Source organism: Typopeltis vanoorti, chromosome 20, assembly GCF_054136105.1.
Source record: "Typopeltis vanoorti isolate ZY-2024b chromosome 20, IOZ_Tvanoo_1.0, whole genome shotgun sequence".
Classification (NCBI taxonomy): Eukaryota; Metazoa; Arthropoda; class Arachnida; order Uropygi; family Thelyphonidae; genus Typopeltis; species Typopeltis vanoorti.
The window spans coordinates 68,123,015-68,144,402 of NC_143568.1; the positions used below are offsets into that span (position 1 = coordinate 68,123,015).

Genomic DNA, 21,388 nt, shown 5'->3' on the forward strand with positions numbered 1-21,388 from the left:
TAATTCTCGTGTGCCCTCTGTTACATACTGTCTGAGGTAGTTACCCCTCAAAAACTCATTTTCTTTACTTCCAGTTGCTATCTCTTCATTCCAGTCTATATTGCCATAATGATCACCTTTTTATTAATTGCTCGGCTTATTTGACTAGTCATTTCACTATGACCACCGTCCACATTACCAGGTCTATAACATCCCACCAAGTATTTGATTCTATTCACCTCTATCTCACACCATACTGCCTCAAAACCACTGGCCCTATTTCCCTCTTGCATCTCTACCTTGTATGGACATAACTTTCTCTATCATCAATAGCACTCCCCTTCCTTTTTTTACCCCTTCTATCCTCAAGAAACATATCATACCCTTCCATCTCTATTCCTGTCAGGATGTCGTCCTCATCTACCATGTCTCACTTATTCCGACAATCTTTGGGTGAACAGACACAATTAGTGCAACCATTTCATCCGCCTTGTTTCTTATACTTCTAGCATACTTGGTTTCCTAATACATCTTTTTTGTTGTTCCTAACAGGGGCGAATGGTGGTCTTGAAATTCACACTTGCTCTTGTTATCATTCAGGGAGTGAGAGGTGTGATTGAAGTCTGATTAGCAGAATAATGAATTACTGACCATTTAATCATACAAATATAATTTATTTTAAAAATTATCTCTCTTTTTAATTTAGCTACTAGAATACAAATTCTACCCTACAGTTCTTCTTTATGAATTGGTCAATAATATAGTCATAAAAAGTTGTTTGTAACTTAATTTTCCCAAGCAACACGCACACTCAAAGGCTGGCTGAAGCTCCCTTACTAGAGCTACTCTGATGGTGTATGACCTGTGTTTAAGATGATGTGAAAGGAGCAGAAATGGCTATGCACATGCATGAAATCACAGTGCTGCAGTGAGGACCTGGAAGCTCCCACAACTGAGCAAGCCAAGGTAGCTTTGACTAGGTGAGCAAGCATTGGCCTTGCATACACAATGCAGAGCTCAATTATTGCTGCACAAGCTTAAGATGTGTTCTGTGTACAAAAATAAAAGCCTAAATGGAATGCTTATAAATGCATGCATTTATTAACAAATAAATATTACTACTTTCTCAATTAATGAGCTTGCACAGCAAGCATAGAATTCACCCCTGGTTCCTAACTACTCTAGTCAAATGCTTCCCAAGTCTGATAATATCATGGTGTATATCCATCTCTTTTCTGGTAACTTTACAGTAAAACAAATTATCAAAGCAGACCTCATTTAACAAGCTACACTGAAAGAGCATGGTTTCTATTGAAGAGAATCCATACAGATCAACTATCCACTTGTAAATTTAGATTCTTGCAAACTCTTAAGAGTTCCTTAGCTATCATCCTGAAGATACTATGTAATCTGTTTTGCATCTATTTTGTCATCCTTGTTTCAAGTTCTTGCCCTGTTTTCATTCATTCTTTTAGGACTGAGTAAGTTGACTCAGAATAAGTAATAAGGTCAGTGTGTTGCCACTGTGCATGAACATTTAACACATACATAAAGATTAGATTTGAATTTTTATATCTAATTTGTTCTGGCTACTGCATCGGGTACAATGTATTCTGCTAGATACTAGCAAAATATATCTTTACCAGCTATGCTCAATACTTATTCTTCCACAATTTTTTTTCCTTGTTGCAGCTGTTCTTTGAATTGGTGCTTATGAGCAATATAAGTCTGTTTACTGCTCTTCTCCCACAAGTATCTTTTTTGTTTTTTGTGGATACCTTGTGTAATAGGCTTATTCATCCATTAACTTCATCCCAATTTCCTTCATTTTATGAATGATTCTGCTTCTAAGCACTTTTTTAGTTTTCCATGTATCACTAGCTAGCTTTTCCTTGAAATATCTGGAACATGGTTTATTAAGTGTATTATTCCTTGCTGTTATTATTAGTGGTTTAATTCTCTTCAAGTGCTGCCACTTAAGTTGCAACTGCATTGTTATTCTTGATATGATTCTTGCTTATGGATAGTTGAATGCTCTAATCAGATTTAACCTTCTCTGACTTTAAATACTTTTTTTTACTACAGGTTGCCTAAGATAAGTTTCTCTTCCTACAAGACAGTTTCCTCAAATTCTTACTATATAAAATTTATCAGAAGCTTAAAAAAAAAAAATTACTATAGCAAACCCAATCTGTTTCTCAGTTTCATGTTAACATCCTCAAACTTGGTCTACTGGTCACCATCACTATTCTCATTCTGGATAGCAGTTGTAAAACTAGTTTCTCTCATTAGCAAATGTTCAATCTCATAATTTCTTATAAACAAAAATAGATGAAATATTTCTACTTGTTCAGCTGGTTTGCCAAATGGATAGTCTGCTTCCCAACTATTGTACAGTCCTAATCTTTAGCTTCCTCTACTTCTAGCATAACTCCAAGCAAGTATAAGCATCCCATCTGTGGATCCTAATCCCTGATATCATTTTTGTTATCCATCTCTGCATCCTCTCCAGGGCTCTCATCCCTTTCAAATCCTGGTGGTTAGATCTACACACCAAAATCCAGTAGTCTGGTCAAATCCGTATACAATCGGACCACCACCCTTAATTTCTTAATACTGCAGTACTTGAGTTGTTTGTGCAATCATATCCTCTGAAATTCAAATTTCTAGCTATAAACACCTAAGATCTCTTGCTTGCTCCCATTTCTTCCAGCATAACTCCATGTGGGTGTGAAGCATCACATCTGTGGATCCTAAATATCAAAACCTTGCATTTAGTTCATTAAACTGAATCCTCATTAATTTTCCCACCTTTTTTTTTTGAAGAGCTAAAACAGCATTAATAATCCTTCCAAGCTTAACATCTGAATATCTTCCTGTAGTCCAATGTCATTGACATAAATATTGAACCCAGCAGAGCTGCCCTTGTAAACTTCCTACTCCCTGGCACTGCTCCTTTCTCTATACATAACTCTATTAAAAACTTGGTTACCAATCCACTAACCTGATATGCAAACCCATATGTTGCAATTTAAGTACATGACTTATGTGGCATTCTATCAAATGCGTTTTGCAAAACTCAAAGTGCATGCCCTATCCTCCTCTGGTGCTCTTTTTACTCTATTGTAAAAGCAACCAAATTACTAAAAAGATTACCTCTTTTAACAAACCTATGCTAGCCTGCTTAGATGTTGCCTTGATCTGCCCAATCTGGTATAAGAATTCTTGCCAATTTTTCCAAAATCTTAACCAAAGAAGACATATGAACTGGTCTATAATTTATTGCCTCTATTCTACTACCCCTTATGCAATGGCACTATCTTCCTCTTCTTTCACTTCAAGGAAGGAACTTGCTCCATTGCAAGACTTGGTAAACAACCAAGTTAATGGCATGGTAAGTTTTACAACATGCTTCCCCTTAACATGTGGTGAAATTCTATCTAGTTGTCCTGACTTAAGTACATCTAGTGTACTCTAGATGTACTCTTGCTCATTGAATTCTTATGCCTCACCCATCCTTATCCCTCAAAATAAAACCCTACTTTACCATGATGGAACACCATGGTAAAGTAGCACTTTCACCTTACAAATTGTTTGTACCTGCTAAAACTGTCAACTCTTGCTTTTCTGTTTTTGCATTCTAACAGTATTACTTCTAATTTTTAATATTGGATACTATATGATTTCATTATACTAGGATACAGTAATCCTTCTGTCTATTCTCTTGATCTTTTATATATTTTTTTTCTTCTCCTCATACTTTATCCTGGTATTTTAAGGATAACACAAATTATGCAAAAATAAATCAAATCAAATTTAATGGATCACAAATTCATGCTTCTTTCAATGCCATCTTAAATTATGCTGAAAAATCAACATCGGCAGCTTTCAAAGCTGCTACTACTGCTAGTTTAGTCTCTTCTACAAGATCAAATCTTGTAGAAAAGACTAATGGGGCAACATGTCACTGAAGATGTGCTTTTTATACACGGATTTTTTCTTTTTTTTTTTTCCTTTCCTAAGATGGCTAATCTTTGAAACGATTCCCTCAGGCCATTTCTTGTATGGAATAATTATGCAAACAAGTGGAACTTGAATATGCTTGCTGATTTTTGCTGCCTCTTAAAGACAAATTAATCTTGTACTGTGCAACCAGAGATGCAAGACCCCTTACACTTCTGTGCATGTCAGAATTACCCTGATTACCCTATTATCAGAATAAATTCTGATAATAGGGTAATCAGTGTGTTTTTGTGCGATGAGTGTTTATTATTATGTCGGAAAATTAGTTTTTCTTTTATGAAAATTCTAGTTTTTAAAGCAGTAACTATTTTGCTTGTACAACAGTTGGAGACTTTTACATATAAAGCACGTGATTTCACAATATTGCTAACAAATTTGTACATTGTCTTATTCCTTTCCCTTCAACATGAATTGACTTCTTGGCACATTGCAGGTTTGACTACAGATTCGAGCCAAGGGTCTCGAATCTGTAGTCAAACAGTATGTATCTATAAGTTCATGAGTAAATGAACTAGTCAATACAAGTTTCATTTCTGATAAAACTGATGGCAACAGGGAATGTTTAAGCTATGTTCAAATACTCATATTCATCTATCTTTGCTTAAAGGTAGCATATATTTTCAACTGTTGCTTGGTGTAATTATTTATCTTGGAATCATAAAAAGCTAATTAACCTTGACCATATTCCTGCATCTGTAATCTCATATATTCTGCTTTTTTAAAGGCAGAATGAGATCAACCAATCAATTGCCAGCTTGATTGGCTGAGTGGTTAGTGTATTTGCTCTCCAGCCAAAAGGCTGTGGGTTTGAATCCCACCATGGGCATGGATGTTTGATTGTATGTGAAAATACTAGTGGTGGTGGTGGTGGGCAGTAGATGTTGGTGTAGATGCAGTTCGCTGTAGTTGGTGGATTTGGGTGGTGGAGACGGAGAGTTGTCAAGTGCCTTCCCTCAAGTCTTTGAGAATCCTTGGAGGTGTCACATAATAATATAATGCAACCATTCACCATCTCCATGTTTATATTTTTGCAGTAACCTCTTCTGCATATCAGAGGAATATTTAATTTATGCCATACAAAAGTGCTTAAATGTTTGCTTTTCTCTTAATTTAGTACATTATAACATTTAATAAACTTCTATGAACATTTTAACTTGTAATATGTTACCTTTTTTTTTTTTAATGGTTCCATTTTACTTTTTTCACTCTTAGCTGTTGCTTGGTGAATTGGCTACCTTTGTGTTTTCCAGCAAGCCAAGGAAAGTTGTCAGGGCAGGTTGTATACCATGCAAGATGCACAAACTGACTAGGAGAATTGTACGTTTTACAGGTAAGAGTAGTCTCATTGAGGTGTGTGTGAGAGAAATTGTGGACGAATGTAATGTTGGCCATAGGGTGTAGGGACAAAAGATTTGTGCATTAAGGATGGCATACATCTAAATAAATATATATCCAAGATTTCACTAAAAGAACAGAGGTCATATCAAGAGAATTCTTGGCTGGAATGGATAAGGGTGCCCATCCAAGATCCCTCTTGGATGGGCACCAAGGATCTTGTGACCTTCATAGACAGTTAGTCCACAGGCTTTTCGCATTAATGAAACATCGTGAACTGACAGAGAACTCTGTTAATCGTGAACACAACTCTATTGATCTCATCCTTGAATGATTTGGGATGAAACATAATCTACCAACTAAAGATTTACAATTATCCATGCAAAAAATGCTAATCCACTCTGTTAGAGAGAAAATATCTACCATTTGGCTAAATGGATGTTATTTGTTTGTTTTACCCATCCAAGAAGTAAGTAGTCTATCTTGAGAGTAAATGATAGGACAAAATGGAAAGGCAATCTTCTTAATAATAGCAGAAGAGTTGTCTACTGATAGTGGAATCTCATCTCATTTTCCTTTCCCTCTTCTACCTTGAGATTTCGAGGGTTTATTAATCATTGTACCTCAAACCATTCGCAGGATAAGGTGGTCAGCCCTACGCCCCGGTGTATCCTATGTCTGTAGTGTTGAGTTCTCAAGGCTGGTTTGCCTGCTTTATGGGGTAAACTGGGGGAAAAAAACGTAATGTCCATGCCCAAGACTGGCTAACTCTTGGCTATGGCTGAGGAAGATCCTTCACCTCCTCACGTCATCAATGGGAATCAAACCTAGGACACTCCTTCCTTAGGCATATGGTTGCGAAGCCACTAGGCTAACCATGCAGACTGATAGTGGAATTTAGAGAATTAAATTATTGGCATTGGGTTTTGAGAGCTTATGGTGTGTAAATATAGAAGAGGATGGAAATGAAATAACTAGAAAATTTTATTTAGCATATACAAAAGATAATTACAGTGGACGTATTCAGCATTTGGGAACAGCATTTATAGAATTTCTGGGATAATTACCTGAAGCATCATGTGACTGAATCCAAAGGTTTTGGATTTAATAGCATTATTTTTTATTTTTAGTTATTTTATTGAATATACCTCAGTTAGGAATTTCTGTTCCTGATAAACTTCCGGGTTGTCTTAACATTGGGAGGTAAGCAGGCTAATAGAAATCTCAGATATGTGGAACTTTAGAGATTACATGAATAGATTTTGTGGAAACAATTTGAAGGAGATCACTGTTGCTTAGAAATTGGCTAGGAAATTTTGAAGATTTGCAATGATTTGATTTATACAGGAAGATGAACTGGCGAGTTTGAAACTGAATGCTGAAATGGAAGAAATGAAGTAGACTATGAAAGCCTAGGAACTTCCACACAGAAAATTGAACCTACATGCAAATTAATACTTAGCATAGGGTAAAGTTTGGATAACTTGAACACTGTTCAAGAGACCACACAGGATTAAAAGAACCTTAATTTAATTACTGCAGAAATGCTAAAATGGAAAGAGGTGTATGTCGAGGATGAATATTTTCACTAATTCTTTTTAAATCTATATTTGGAATATATAATAAACTTAGCCTTAGAAAACAGTGGTTACAGAAATGCAGTTGGTGACAAAATTCTAGATTTGCTGATGACACTGACCTAATAGCAGAGAATGAACATTAGTTACAAGAATTGACAATTTCTAAGCCACTTAGTGATTAAAGATCAGCATTTACAAATCAAAAACTGTCTTCAGGCAATAAGCCTATGAACAAAATTTCAGTTAATGATTTTTGTTGCTCCCATCCATTTCTTTGTAAACCTATAGCATATTTTGTGCCATGGGTGGGCTAAGAGTTTTTCTATTCTTAACAATTTTTATATATATTTTTCATTTATATTTTACATAACCTGGAAACACTGCTCTAAAATCCAACAGTGGCTTAAATTTTATCTTTAACCAAAATTATTTAACCGACAAGATTGCAATGAAGAGATAGCATGTGGGAATAAGGAAAATGAATTTCTTGTTCTCGAGGCAACTATTTTAGGCAGCATGTAGAAGAAGGCATGTGAGGATTGAAAGTTTTAGAACTGATCATTTCATCAGAGGATGCAACTGAGTGGGGTTTTGCACTTTCTTTCAGTTGGTGAGAATGATCATAAAATGATCTGGGTTGTGATTAGACGTCTATGAGGAAAAGTTGTATATGGAAATACAAGGCTGGTGATTATGACAAGCTTGGAGCTATAGTATGGAATCACGAGTTGAGTGGTAAGGAAATAACTGCTGCTTGGGAACTGACAAAGAAATACCTAACAGCATCAATGTGTGAATGTATTCCGAAGGTCAAAAGACTGAATAAGGTAGATGTAAAATGGATGAATGAGGGGCTTAAGCATGAAATATGGAAGAAGGCACTTTGGAGACAGTACAAGATGAATAATGGTAATCAGTTAGATGAACCAGGAGAGTGATTCACTAAAGACAAAAGTACAATATGAGCAGAAATTAGCAAATCAGGTGAAGAAAACCCTTACTTTTATATATGTAGTAAGTAGAAGGAAGAATGATTATGGCAAGATGATGAAAATGGTAGAATAGTAGCTGAGGATGAAACACCCTTATAAATTGATTACTGAATACCTCAATGTCTTCCGTAGCAGTTACCATGAAGGTATTAGAGTTGGGCGAGAAGAGGTTAAAGAAATGGGCTGACAGCAGCATCCTCTTTTGGTTATTGGTATGGGTTTGTTAAAGAGATAATGTTTTACTATCTTATGTACTATAACAAGGTGACAAACATCTTGGACAAAGGAGATGTAGACAGGGTGTAGCATAGAGGCAGCCTGTCTCACGGTGCAGCTTAAGGGCAATCATTCAGCCATATTGCAGTAGGTGGCATCGCTATGCTAACAGGAATTGTTTGCATAGCTTGTGAACAGCAATGGCCCAAGAAAGATTGGTTGGTCTACCAACTATATGGATAGAGACAAACATAGCTTATAATTTAAATTTAGAAGAGCTTATAAAGAGTTTTATTGTGAGATATCCCTGTAGAGCAAACATTTTAATATTATTGTAATCGTTTTGCATTAATGTTTCTCTTATAATAAAAACAAAATAGCAATTGGAGATTTTCTTATTTTATCTTATAATCCATTAGGGGTGATATTTAATTGTTTGCCTCAGGGCACGATCTAATCCAGTGACGGCGCTGGATGTAGTCGTGTAGCCAGAGCTTTTGCCGTGCCCCTCTCAATACACACCAAAAATATTACAAAGTCAAAACGACATAGGGAAATAAATTAAAACAGTTTATTTTTGAAGTAAAACTTTAATTTCAACATTCTAAAATGTTATTTTTCTTGCTTTTCTGTTAGCAAAATAGTCTATGACATTGTCGAAGTCTATTTCATAGTAATGTAGGTAATTCTTAATCAATTTTATTTAGAAAAGCTCCTCTCATAACTAGCAACACTTAGAGCAATTGAGGAAAATTCACTGTACTATTACAATAGTTGGAACTGAGTTCGAGACTATATTTTAGAATTAACTGCAAAAGTTCAAAAATGTTCCAAGTGCCGCTGCCTGGGATGGATCGCCCACCCTCTAGCTATGCCTCTGCCTTGATGTCACATACAGTGATATACTTAGATTTAGCAAAAGCTTATGATAGACTGCCACATGACAAGCTGTTAGATAAATTGAAATAGAAGTCTGTTATCCAATCCTGTCTAAGTTGGATTGGTGACTGGCTGTCAAATAGGTATCAGAAAGTTGTATATGGGGGCACAGTATATTCTGATAGATGATCAATAATGGTGTACTGCAGGGGTCAGTTTTGGGACCATTGTTGTTCAATTTGAATATTAATGATATTGGGATGGTTGATATGCAAAATTGGGGAGAGCAATGCAGAGTCAAGCAGATGTTATGGCCTTATAGTAGAACTTGAATATATTGCATGAATGGGCAGGGAAATGAAACTGAAATTTGGTAAGCAACAAAATCCAAATATATACTTGGTGGAAAAAAACTTGAAAGGAGGTAGAGAAGATGAGAGATCCAGAAGTTATGGTAGACAAGGACCTGAAATTCAGAGGCCACATTCCAATGTTGTGAAGACATCACATTGGATAATAGCAATAATGCAGAGGACCAAGGCATGCAGAAATGAAGGTTATGATGCATTGTATAAAGCTTGGTCAGGCCTCGTGTCAATTATTGTGCATAGATTTGGTTAAGGTTTTAATGGTGACAAAAATATATTAGTAAGGGTCCAGAGGAGATTCATAAAGGTGGTCAGTGGTCTTTGAAATGTGGAGTATGAGGAAAGATTGAGAGAATGTAAATTGCAAAGCCTTGTGAATAGGAGGGAGATATGGATGAGACACATAAGCTAGTCAGGAGTTATCAGGTTGACAAAGATTTTTCATAGAATGGGAGGGGTGAATAGAACAAGAGGCATCTCTGGAAACTATAAAGAGGGTGGGTGCAGAGCTGTGAAGAGCAGGTTCTTTACATGGAGAGTGGTTGGTGAGTAGAATGCATTGTCTGAGTGTTGTGAATGTAGACACATTGAATCAGTTTAAGGCACAGTGGATGAGCTTTGTACACGATATTGTGTACCTTCCACAATGAGTTTCTGACTCCATGGAGATCAGATGTTAATAATATAAATGTTTCTGTAGTGGTGCTAAACTGTCAAATATGGTGAACATTTGACCAGAAATTGCTAAACTGAGGTATAAGTTTAACTGGGCCTTGTGAATTATATAGTGAGTGCACTTCATATTCAGAGGTGGCATTCTAGATCATGCTTTTTTTTTTAATAAATATGACTTCCACTCAACAAAAAAAATGTAAACCTGTAGTACATTGGTACTACTGTGGGTAAGCTAAGGAATTTTCTTTTTATTTATTTTTAATGTTTATATAACTTGGAAACTAGAGACCACACATGGAACTCCTTGAAGCCACTTCGGGCCTCCAATAAATATAAGCAGTGCAGTGGTCTTTCATCAGGTGATGAAACTGATCTCCTACCTAAAGAAAAATCAAAAACATCCATGTATGAAACAGGATTTGAACTTGATCATTCTTTTATTAGCCATATAGAACTTTCAGCTAATTTTTATCTCAATTAGCTAACTGCTTTTCACACACAGCTTTAGTTATCCTTACTAAGCAAGCTGCCTCCATTGCTTGTTCTTTACACTCCTTGTGCAACTGATTATCACATCTGCAATGCATTCCAGATTGCATTCTTGACCTCTTTTCATCCATTTCACATTTGCCTGATTTAACTGCCTTCTCTGAATATTTTGAGACATCTCTAAAAGTCCTTGAATAGTGCCAACAGCAATGATTTCCTTCCCATCTGATTCATTATTCTATAATACAACTCAGTTGTCTCTTGAACCTTTCATAATCACCAGCCTCATGGCTGGCCATCACTCAAGTGCAATTACCTCAGTCTCTCTTGCCATCGAGACAGCGAGATAGATCGATCAGAGGTCATCTGATCAATGAATTTTCTCTTTGCATACTCCTGTAAGTCTATTCATTGTTCAAGTCAAAATCACCTGGTCACTCTCTCCAACTGGGGGCAGACATGCCATCAATTATTATCAGCTCTTCTGATGCTATGACCAAATCCAAAACTCTTGAACTTAGTGTTCCTTCTATCACATATTTGTCCCTCAAGGATAAATGTCTTAGGCAATTGCAGAAATTCCATTCCCTTATTACTACATGTAATTTCTTCTTCCCAATTTACTGCTGTGGTTATAAGTCTCTCTCCACTTGTTATCCTCATGCTACTAATCTCTCTACGTCGGTATTCTCCATCTGATGCCGAGGTCTGTTATACTAATCTCTAATTCAAAGTTCTTACCATTTCCTACGTTTTCTGCATGCATGCACTCCCTGATCTCTCACCTGACACATATCCAACTGCTGGGATGCATACATGACACAAAATCCTGAAGTATGCTATACAAAATGTAGTCCTTAAATGGGAGAGGACTTTGTCACAAGCCCTTAGACTGAGCTATGGTTGCCACAGTCATTCAAATAGTGCATGAAGAAACAAGTACTCAGAACTATATTAAAAACTGTTTTTTTAAAAAATTTTCCCAACTGCAAATTACTTTATGTTGTGTTAAAGTAGAAAACTAATAAAAAAAAAAAACGAAAACTTATATTTTTTGTTAATTAAGAATTATATTAAAAGAATAAACTAGCAGAAAAACTCAATATAAACAAACTCCAATTACAGTACCGAAGGACACTTATCTCAACATGAAAATGTTATTATTAATAATATTTTCGTGCAGTCAGTACAATTTGCAACAAAAAACTACACTTGTATGATTAATTTTTTTATTTTTTTTCAGCACAACTCAATCTAATCTACATTCTCTTAGTTTTGAGGTAGATGAAGATGGGATGAACTATTTAGTCTGATACTGCTGTTGAATCAGCAATGTGGAAGACAGTAACAAGGAAATGTAGGCAAATTAGCTTAGCAAATAAAAACAAGGGTGATTAGAGTGATTTTAATCATGATGATATAAATTGGAATTAAGAATTATATCTGGAAGAAGGGAAGAATAAATAGTTTGAGGAATAACCACTGTTGGTGCCAGGTTATTTTGCACCCTAGGCAAAGTTTACAAGTGTGCCTCTTATTTCATAAACTAAAATGTTTCTAATTGACATTAAACAAAATAAAATCGTCTTTCAGGTTAAATTAATAGGGTTTTTATTTTGTTTTTTAATTAATTTGAAAATTTCTGTTATAATTCATTTACAAAAAGTTTTATAAAATACCGAAATTTAATATTTTAATGTTAACGTTTTAAAATATTTATCTTAACTGAATTTTAAATAGCAGTAAGTTCAAATCATTTAGGTAAGGAACAAAAAAAAGAACCAAGAGTAAAACAGTGTGTTATGTGAGGGATAAGGAAAAAGAATAGATACCTAAATTATATATCACTATTTAATTTTGATATTTTAGTAAAGTATGAATAAAGCATAGCTTCAAATTTTGCACCCCTCCATGGCTTGCGTCCTAGGCAATTGCCTAGTTTTCCTAAATAGTGGCCCTGGGATAACTATCGTAGAAAATACATAACAGATGGCATGCAAGGATTGCAATTGCATTTGGAATTATAAGGTAGGTGATGATAATAGTCTTAGATATCAACTTGGGGCAGTTCCATGAAGGGAGGAATTGAAAAGGTGAGATATTAGTGCTTGAGAAATTATAAAGGAATATATCTTTTTCAATTTTATTAGAATCAATAGTAAGCTGTATACCATGAGTGAAGACATAATTTGGTGTAAAGTGGATGACAAACAGAACTGCAGGTGAAAAAGAGGTTATAGAAGAGATATAAAGAGAGGGATAGAGAGTAGATGCACAAAGAATATAAGATTCAAGCTAGGAGAGTGACTAGTATGGTAAAGAAGGCAAAACTGGAATATGAGAAGAAAGTGGCCCTGAGATCCAAAGAAAATCCTAAAGAATTTTTTACTTGTGGCCAGTAGAATTGTGATATTGTTGGATAAAAATGGGAATAGTGACTGTTGCAAAGGACACAGTGGAGTTATTCAATGAACATTTTATTGGGGTATTTCATCCTGGAGAAATTAGTTTTAATACTAGAGGGATAGGGCAGGTTTGAGTTTAGAAATGCAAGAGGAGTATTTCAAATGTCAAGTATTCTGGATGCCAAGAAAGCAGTGGGATGGGATGGAATTTCACCAGGTTTTGAGAGAATGTGCTTAAGTATTGACCTGGCTCTTCAATGAAAGTCTGGCCAAGGGGAAGGTACCCAAGTTGTGGAAGGACAAGAAAATAGTGCCATTGCATAAGGGTGGTAGTAGACTGGAAGTGTCAAATTATAGACCAGTTTGTGTTTCATCAGTAACTAAGATCTTTAGAAATTAGTGAGGGAGCATTATATAGGCTTTGGGCAGATGAAGGTAATGTTACAGTCAACATGGATTTGTTAAGGGGCGCTTTTGTTTTAGTAATATGTTTGCCTATTATAATACAATGACAAGCAGTTGATGAGGGAAAGGCATATTCTGCCTTTGAATTTTACAAAGGTATTTGACAGAGTACCACATGCTAAGCTGATATTTAAGTTACAGCACATGGGTTTAGATGTCAAGTGAATCTACTAGATTCAGGATTGGCTGTCTGATAGGTATCAGAGTTGTGTATAGGAGTCAGGGGAATATCAAGGTAGCAGAAGGTTATAAGTGGAGGTCTCACAGGGCTCAGTACTGTAAACTGTTGTTTAACCTTTAAATCAATGACATTGTCAGTGGATTGCATGGGGATATTCAGTTGTTTGCAGATGATGTGAAGCTAGGAAGGGTTATTAGTAATAGTGTAGATGTGGTAGCCCTGCAAGAGGATTTGAATAAACTGGGGAGATGTGTAAAAGAATGGGAGTATCAGTTCAATGCAGCAAAATATAGTCTTGATGTTTGGGATACATAGATGAGAGGCTGCATACTCTATTGGAGGAACTGTACTGGAGGAGGTAGGGGAGGCAAGGGATTTGGGGATGATGATTGATAGAAACCTGAAATTCAGGAAACATGCTGCAAAGGTAGTGAAGGTAACTGAGGATTGCAGTAATACTGAGAAGGATGCTACCCTGCAGAGATAAGAGTTGTCATTCCATTGTAATAAAGCCCTGATCAGACTACACTTGGACTATTCTCCAAATTTAGTCCCCAGGATTTGAAGAAGATAAATTAACTGTGGAAAAGGGTGCAGAGGCAGATAACAAAGATGGTATCAGGGCTGTATAATGTTTTTTTTTTTTTTCAACAACCAAAATAATTTCAGTTATTCTATTCATTTCAGCTATATATCTTTTTTCAGTTTCAGCTCCCATCAGTCACTCTTACCCATGTCACCAACTTTATCTCCATCCCCGTTTCTTTCGATTTACATAAGCCTTCTATTCAGTAATATCCTGTGAAATCTTTGTGAAGTCCAGCAATGTCACTGAGAAGATTAATAAAGCAAGACCTACCTCCAGAAGAGTAGTCATTTCTATATAGCCATTTCTGAAATCTGCCCTTAACCAACTTTCTGAGGTGATGTCCATTATTTGCTTTCTCTGTTTGCTTTATGCAAGAGAATTATCTTGTCCTTTTTCCACTCCCTTGAGACTATGGCAATAATGCAATTTAAACATCTAAGTCAGAGGCTCTGTTCATGCTCTGGCATTTTTTCGAGCTCCATGGGAATATGATTTTGAGATAAAAGTTGAGGAGCTTGTCATATAGATAACAAATTTTCTGAAAATTTAAAAAAAAAAAAAAAAATGGCAATGTCACAAAAGCTGTAATTCAATATTGCTATGTGCAGTTAAGGAGAAAGAAGGAATCTTAACAAGGTTCCTGAAAATTTGGGTTGTATTCATTGAGAAAAAATAGCAGGCTGTTCCAAAGAGCAAAAGTATATGGAATGAAGAAAGATGAAATTGGTGTGATATATTTTCAATTGAACTGTGTATGTATGTTGACCAGTGGTTACTCATCTTTTTGCATAATTAAAGAAAAGTAGAAGAATGGTTATGGCCCAGTTTGAAGTAATACTGGTGAAAGTATCTGGAGGAAGAAATACAATACAAAAACCAAATCTAAGGTTATTTGAAAGAATCAAGGAGGGTCATCTATCAGGGAATTGTCCTCTTCTGCATTGCAAGAACTTCTAAGGAGGCTTCTAGTGTACTATCCCAAGTGTGAGAACAATATTCTTCTTTAGTCGGTTGGATTTGGGATTTACAAAGCGAGTTGAACAGCATACTAGTATTTTGAACAAATGAAAAATTATTTTTTGGAGGCTATGAATGCACTGTTTGACAGATTAACCAAAAACTGAAAATCAACCTCAGAAATCTGATCTTGACTGGAAATCACATTATCAGAAATAAGGGGTCAAAGTAAGATCCATCTTCAGTGAGATGGGATTAAGATAAGATTGGGTTTTGGTAGCATTGAAATTAACTAGATTTTTCTTAACCTTTTTGAGAAGGGATCGGTGTTTAAGACCTTTCTGTTATTGAATATCTTGGAGCTTGAATCATTTGAGTAAAAGGTTCCTCAAATAAAGAGGAACAATAAATACTGTCACCAAAACTAGGTAGGATATGAATTTTGGAGGTCATTAATGTATAGAGTGTGGGGAAAGAATACAGAATCCTTGGTATATTTCACCATTAATAAAGAAATCAGAGGAAACTATCTATTATGACTTTGTGATTAAAGAGTAGAAGAAACTGGCAATCCAACAGAAAGAGCAGGAGGGAGACATAAGATGATAACCTGATAAGATCTAGATACAGACATGATCAAATGATTTCTAATATGAGGAACCAGAAGGCTCAGCTGTCAGAGTAAGACAAAGATTCAATGCATTTGGCCTTTGCAAAGTTGGATTTAATTTTTTTTACAATTATGGGAAGTGGTGTATGCTGATTGAAAATTTCAAGTTTTCAACTTGAATCAGTGAATGCATGCTGAGTTTTTGTCTTGGACTGCTTTGCCACATTTGTTGGATATCAAGGACTTGGATAGGTGTGGGAGTTTTGATTTGATTGTTCAAGTTTAATCCTCAAATGGAAAAGGTACTAGCTCCTTACCTAGTTAGTGTGGAGAGCATGAACAATAAGGCTGTCATTCACACTTCATATGAAGAAATGGTGGCCATAAACTAGAGATCCTGTTCTTGAGACCAAACAGGACAGACATTTTGTGCCTGCAGTAAGTAGGGTGATGATGATTCAACAGGCAGTGTAATCAATTGCATAGTTGATTACACTGACTAGTTGGCCTTTTCTCTAAGGAAAATAGGGTGGCAATACTCACCTTGCCAGACCCCTGTTTTGTGAAAACAGTCCATACCATGGGATGAGGATTGACTTGGCTGCAAGAAGCTATATATGGCATGTCACAAGTCCACTGGAATGCATTATTGGATAAAGGTGGTGAGTGATGTATAGTATTAATCATATTCTTAATGGCATTTAGAATGAAACTGCAGTATTTGATTCCATGGAAGACTGATAATGTACCCACTTGAATTCCATGTACAAGTTTCTTTATTTGATTTAATTTTCAGGTACATTCCTTTTTGGATTACTTTGTACTAGTGTGTTGACAGATTTCTTGAAACTTATTACGGGTCGACATAGACCTTACTTTCTTGAAGCCTGTGGAATAAATATCACAAAACCCCCATCCAATGGTTGTCCACCAATATGGATTTGGCAATGTAATGTGGATGAAGATATGGTAAGAGAAGCAAGGTGGGTATAATTTCTTTCATGTTTTTCTTTCATAGTACACATGCATGTGTCATGAATATATATATCAATAATATCTTTTACAAAAAATTATTTCATTAGCTGATTTAGCTCCATGAACAATAGCCAAAAGTGGTGGATAACTTAACAAAAATAACATGCACGTATGCTATTGCAAAATATTCCAAAGATGGGGACATTTTTAGATGGAAAATGCAAGCATTGTTCTTAATTAAACTTGTTTAATTTTACATAACATGAAATAAAAATCAGTAAGAAAAATTAGTTTTTCTTTTCCCAATTAACGCTAGGTTGTGAAGTTTGCAACCAACCAAGGCATTCATCGTATTTGTCATGTCGCTGTTACATTCACATTAAGGCTCATTTTAAAAAGAATCTAAAGGGAACTTTGGCTTTTTATTAAAGTTTCCCAAGAGCACTTTGCATGCTAGAGAAGTTTTTCAACTGCTTATCACTTAGTCATACCTTCTGCTTTATAAAATTGTCACTTGTTATATTTTTACACTATCAATGACTTGATAATCAGTAAATATCCGTATTGTAAAGATTTTGCCTGAAACAATTTGAGAGAAGTGTAATGGAAAGGTGGAGATTTAGATGCATTTGACAGAAGGCAGATTGTAGGTGCCCAATGGATGAGTCACTTGATCTCCAAAACTGTCAACAAACTTGGATTTTCTCAAGAGTGTTCCAGGAATATAAAATTCTAGCAGAAAAAAACAAGACCAACTGCCAAGGGCAACCAGCCTTGAATGATCATGGGCTTTGCCATCTGACTTGCATTGCATGGACTGATAGGGGCCAGACATTATCTCAAATCACATACCATCTAAACAAGAGTTCCACTGGTAAGTTAGTGCAAGGACTGTGAAACATTCACTTCACTGTCTCAGCTTCAGGAGATGCCGACCTATGAAAGACCCCTTTCTAATGGCATAACACCGGGCTTTGAACACCTTGCCTGCACTAAAGAACATAAACTTGATTGAAAATTGGCGATGTGCAGCCTGGAATGATGAATGGCAATTTAAACTTCATAGCAAAGATGGGAGACTGAGGATATCGTGTCAGCCCCCATGGATCCTGCATGTCAGGTAAGAACTGTACAAGCTGGTGAGGGCCTTGGGTGTCTTCATTTGGGACCTTTGGTATATGTACCAGTGACTCAATGTATCTCAGTATATGGAACTCATGGCCGACCATTTAAACCCATTTATATCCATGCACCCCAATGAAGATGGCATCTACCAGAAAAACTGTTCATTTCACAGGTTCAGGCAGGTTATTGCTTGGTTTCAGGAGCATTCTGTTGACTTTGCAATAATGAAGTCGCCACCTAGAAGCCCTGATTTAAATACCATCATAAATCTTTGGTATACCGTAGAGCAAAGTGCTCAAGCCCGTGTCCTATCACCACCAAACTTGAGCAAATTGTGAATGGCTCTGGAAGATGCATGGGTTGCCATACCTGTGAAACATTTTTGCAAGCTTGTGGAGTCCTTGTATTCTTGTGTGGCAGCTGTTATCAGGGCAAGAGGGAGTCCAACACATTACCAGGCAGCTATCCCTAATTCAGTGATGTGTGTATTGGGAGGAACAATTTCTTATTATAGGTAGATCTGTCATTTTTTTTGTAGCGCAGCTGAAATAATGATAAAGCATGCACCCTTTGGCTGTAAAAAAAAAAAAAAAAAAAAAAAAAAAAAAAAGTCTAGGTTATATCTTTTCATGCAAAGGACATGAAAGAAGTTTTTAGCCGACTTGATCAGTAAAACTGTTCATTTCACGGGTCTAGGCAGGCTACTGCCTGGACCTGTATTAACTGGTCTCATGGAAGTTAAAGGGTTTACTCTTAAAAGCTGAATTTTTCTTTTCTCCCAAAAAAACTTCTGCAAATGCACATTTACATACATACAATACACAACTCTAATCTAATAGGTGGTCAGGATTAGCATGATCCAAGATTAATAAAAAAAATAATATGAGAGTCCTAGTTTTTAAGGAACTTGCTTGTAATTTGGCTAGCTAGAATATTTTTGAGGTAAAAAAAAACAAAACTGATATCTCACTTAAAGCCAAACTGAACAAGTATGTTGAAACTCACTTTGCCTTTTGATGGTAAGGGATTAGCTATTTTGCCTTGTCTGAAAGATGAAAGTTCCTTTACTTTATTTGGCTGCAAACTGCTACCATTGTAAGTTTTAAAGATACTCTGAGTATGATAAAGTGCAGTATCAAAGAAATAATTTGGAAAAGGTAATGGTGCCCTTGGATTATTTGGCCAGAAATCTAACTGCTCTACTACATAATAAGTCAAGTTTGACTTGATGTAAGATATCAAATACTAAAACAGGATCTCAAAAGATTTAGATTCTACAATCTTAACATATTAGTCCTATAGAAATATAGAACTTTCAGACTTTCAAAAAGTATGGTGGTTCTCATACAGTGAAATCATCTACTTTATTTTTCTGTGCCACAGACATAATTCAGACTGCTTCCTACTCCGCACCATTCAGGTGTGACGTGTGGGCACCAAATTGTCTGCAGACGACCTAAGTACTGGTCTAGGTGTCGTGCTTAGAAGAACAGCCACCATACTGTGATCTACTGCAGACGATCTGGTGCTCGCACGTCACACCTGAACAGTGTTCCAGCAGCTGCCTCATAGTCTCAACAGCTGCCTTGATGCTTCCATTCTAGTGGCCTCATTGCCAGAGAGATCGCACCGTGACAGTATACGAAAGTAACTCTGGACGCTGCTTTTAATGCACTAGGGATCTTGGAGTGTTGGTAGATAGGAAGTTGAAGTTTAGGGGCCATGTGACAAAGATTGCAAATACAACTCAAAAGATAATTGCAATGCTGAAACAAACATTCACATGTAAAGATAAGGATGTTATTTTGCTTCTTTACAAGGCCTTGATAAGACCTCACTTAGACTATTGTGTGCAGGCCTGGTCTCCTGGTTTCCATTGAGATTCTGATATATTAGAGAGAGTACAAAGGAAAGTGTTAAAAATGATATCAGGATTGTGGAATACTGATTATGAAGACAGATTGAGAATTTGTGGACTGCAAACAGGAGAAAGAGGTGATATAATTGACACAAACTACTGAAAGGGTTAAAGGATTTCAATTGATCGAATTTTTCAATTTATGGAGGGTGGGGAAACAACAAGATGGTATCTTTGGAAGCTGAGAATGAAGGGTGTGAGGGCTAGATTTTTCTCTCAGAGGGTGGTGCATGTTTGGAATGGATTGCCATTGGATGTTGTGAGTGCAAGCAGTGTGAATGAATTAAAGAACAAGTATGATAGTTTGTGTGTGTGTGTAGTATGTGGCCTTCCTCGATGAGTCTCTGACTCCCTGGAGGTCTCTATTAATAATTATAAATTTATTTATAAATTATAATTCAGCATGAATATCTTAGAAAATACTAATGTCAAAAAATTAAGTTGATTATCATCCCGAGACACCATGGAATCGCTCATCTAGGAGATCCCTTGTCATACACGTAGCTCGCATCATACCTTGGCCTAAGCACATCTGAGTTCTCTAAGCACACGGGCATTCCAATCATTCACAACTCTGCATGCAAAAAACCTGCTTTTCACACCCTCCTTATACAGCTTCCAGGAATGACCTCTTGTTCTTCCCTGATCTCCCACAATTTTATGAAGAACATTCTCAACATTGATCCTATAACAATCCTAGACTATAAATTGCATCTTCTCAACCTTTCCTCATATTCAACATTCCAGAGATTAGAAACAATCTTAGTTAGTTGTCCCTGGACCCTTTCCAACATCTCTTGGTCCTTTTGAAAACCAAGTGACCAAATCAGTGCACTGCAATCCATGTAGCCAATTCAAGACATTATCCAATGGAACAAGGATCTCCTTACTTCTACAAGTTAGTGTCCTCTGCATCATTCCCAGAATTTGTTGTCCTCACAATTTTGGCAATGTCACTATTCCCATTTTTATCCCACAATGTCATTCTTCCATAATCATTTCTCTTCTTATTGGCCACATAGCTAAAAAAATTCTTTAGGATTTTCTTTGGATCTTAGTGCCAATCTCTTCTCATATTCCAGTTTCACCTTCCTTACCATACTAGTTGCTCTCCTTGACTGAGTCTTATATTCTTTATGCATCTGCTCTCCACCCCTCTCCTTATCTCTTCCATGTTGCCCTGATATGATAACAGTGAATTGAAGGAGAGCAGATAATGAATAGTAAGATGGCTGAGTTGTGTGAGGCAAAGGGGGTTCATTTTGCCAATCTGTGGAGTGAATTTGAAAGGAAGTTCAAATGGTATAAACCTGATGGATTACATTTGAATGGGTTTGGTGTTGGGCATTTAGATAGGCTATTGTTCTCTGAGGAGGCACAGAGTCAAGAAGTTAATGTGAATGATCAGGCTACCTGTGGAACAGGATAGCACAAATCAACAGATTGCACAGCAGGAGGAAGATGGATATGAGGTTGAAGATGTGGTTGCAGCAGCACAAGGTGATGGAATGCATAAAGGGTGAGGATGAGGCAAGTAAGAATGGAGATCAGGGAAAAGGAAGTAGTCAAACCAGAGTGGTCTAGTATAGCAGCTAGAATAGAGAATGTTGGTGCTGATAGGATGATC

At 36.4% G+C, this 21,388-nt stretch overlaps 1 protein-coding gene across 1 annotated transcript in view; it reads left to right on the forward strand.

Moving 5' to 3' along the window:
- The window catches only part of LOC150095533 (phospholipid phosphatase-related protein type 5-like), a 109,733-nt gene that overhangs the window by 57,820 nt on the left and 30,525 nt on the right, over window positions 1–21,388 (forward strand). The window contains exons 4-5 of the mRNA XM_090410703.1: window positions 5,215–5,332; window positions 16,540–16,726. Of these exons, the coding sequence (XP_090266829.1) occupies window positions 5,215–5,332; window positions 16,540–16,726 (305 nt within the window). The remainder of the gene's footprint in view (window positions 1–5,214; window positions 5,333–16,539; window positions 16,727–21,388) is intronic.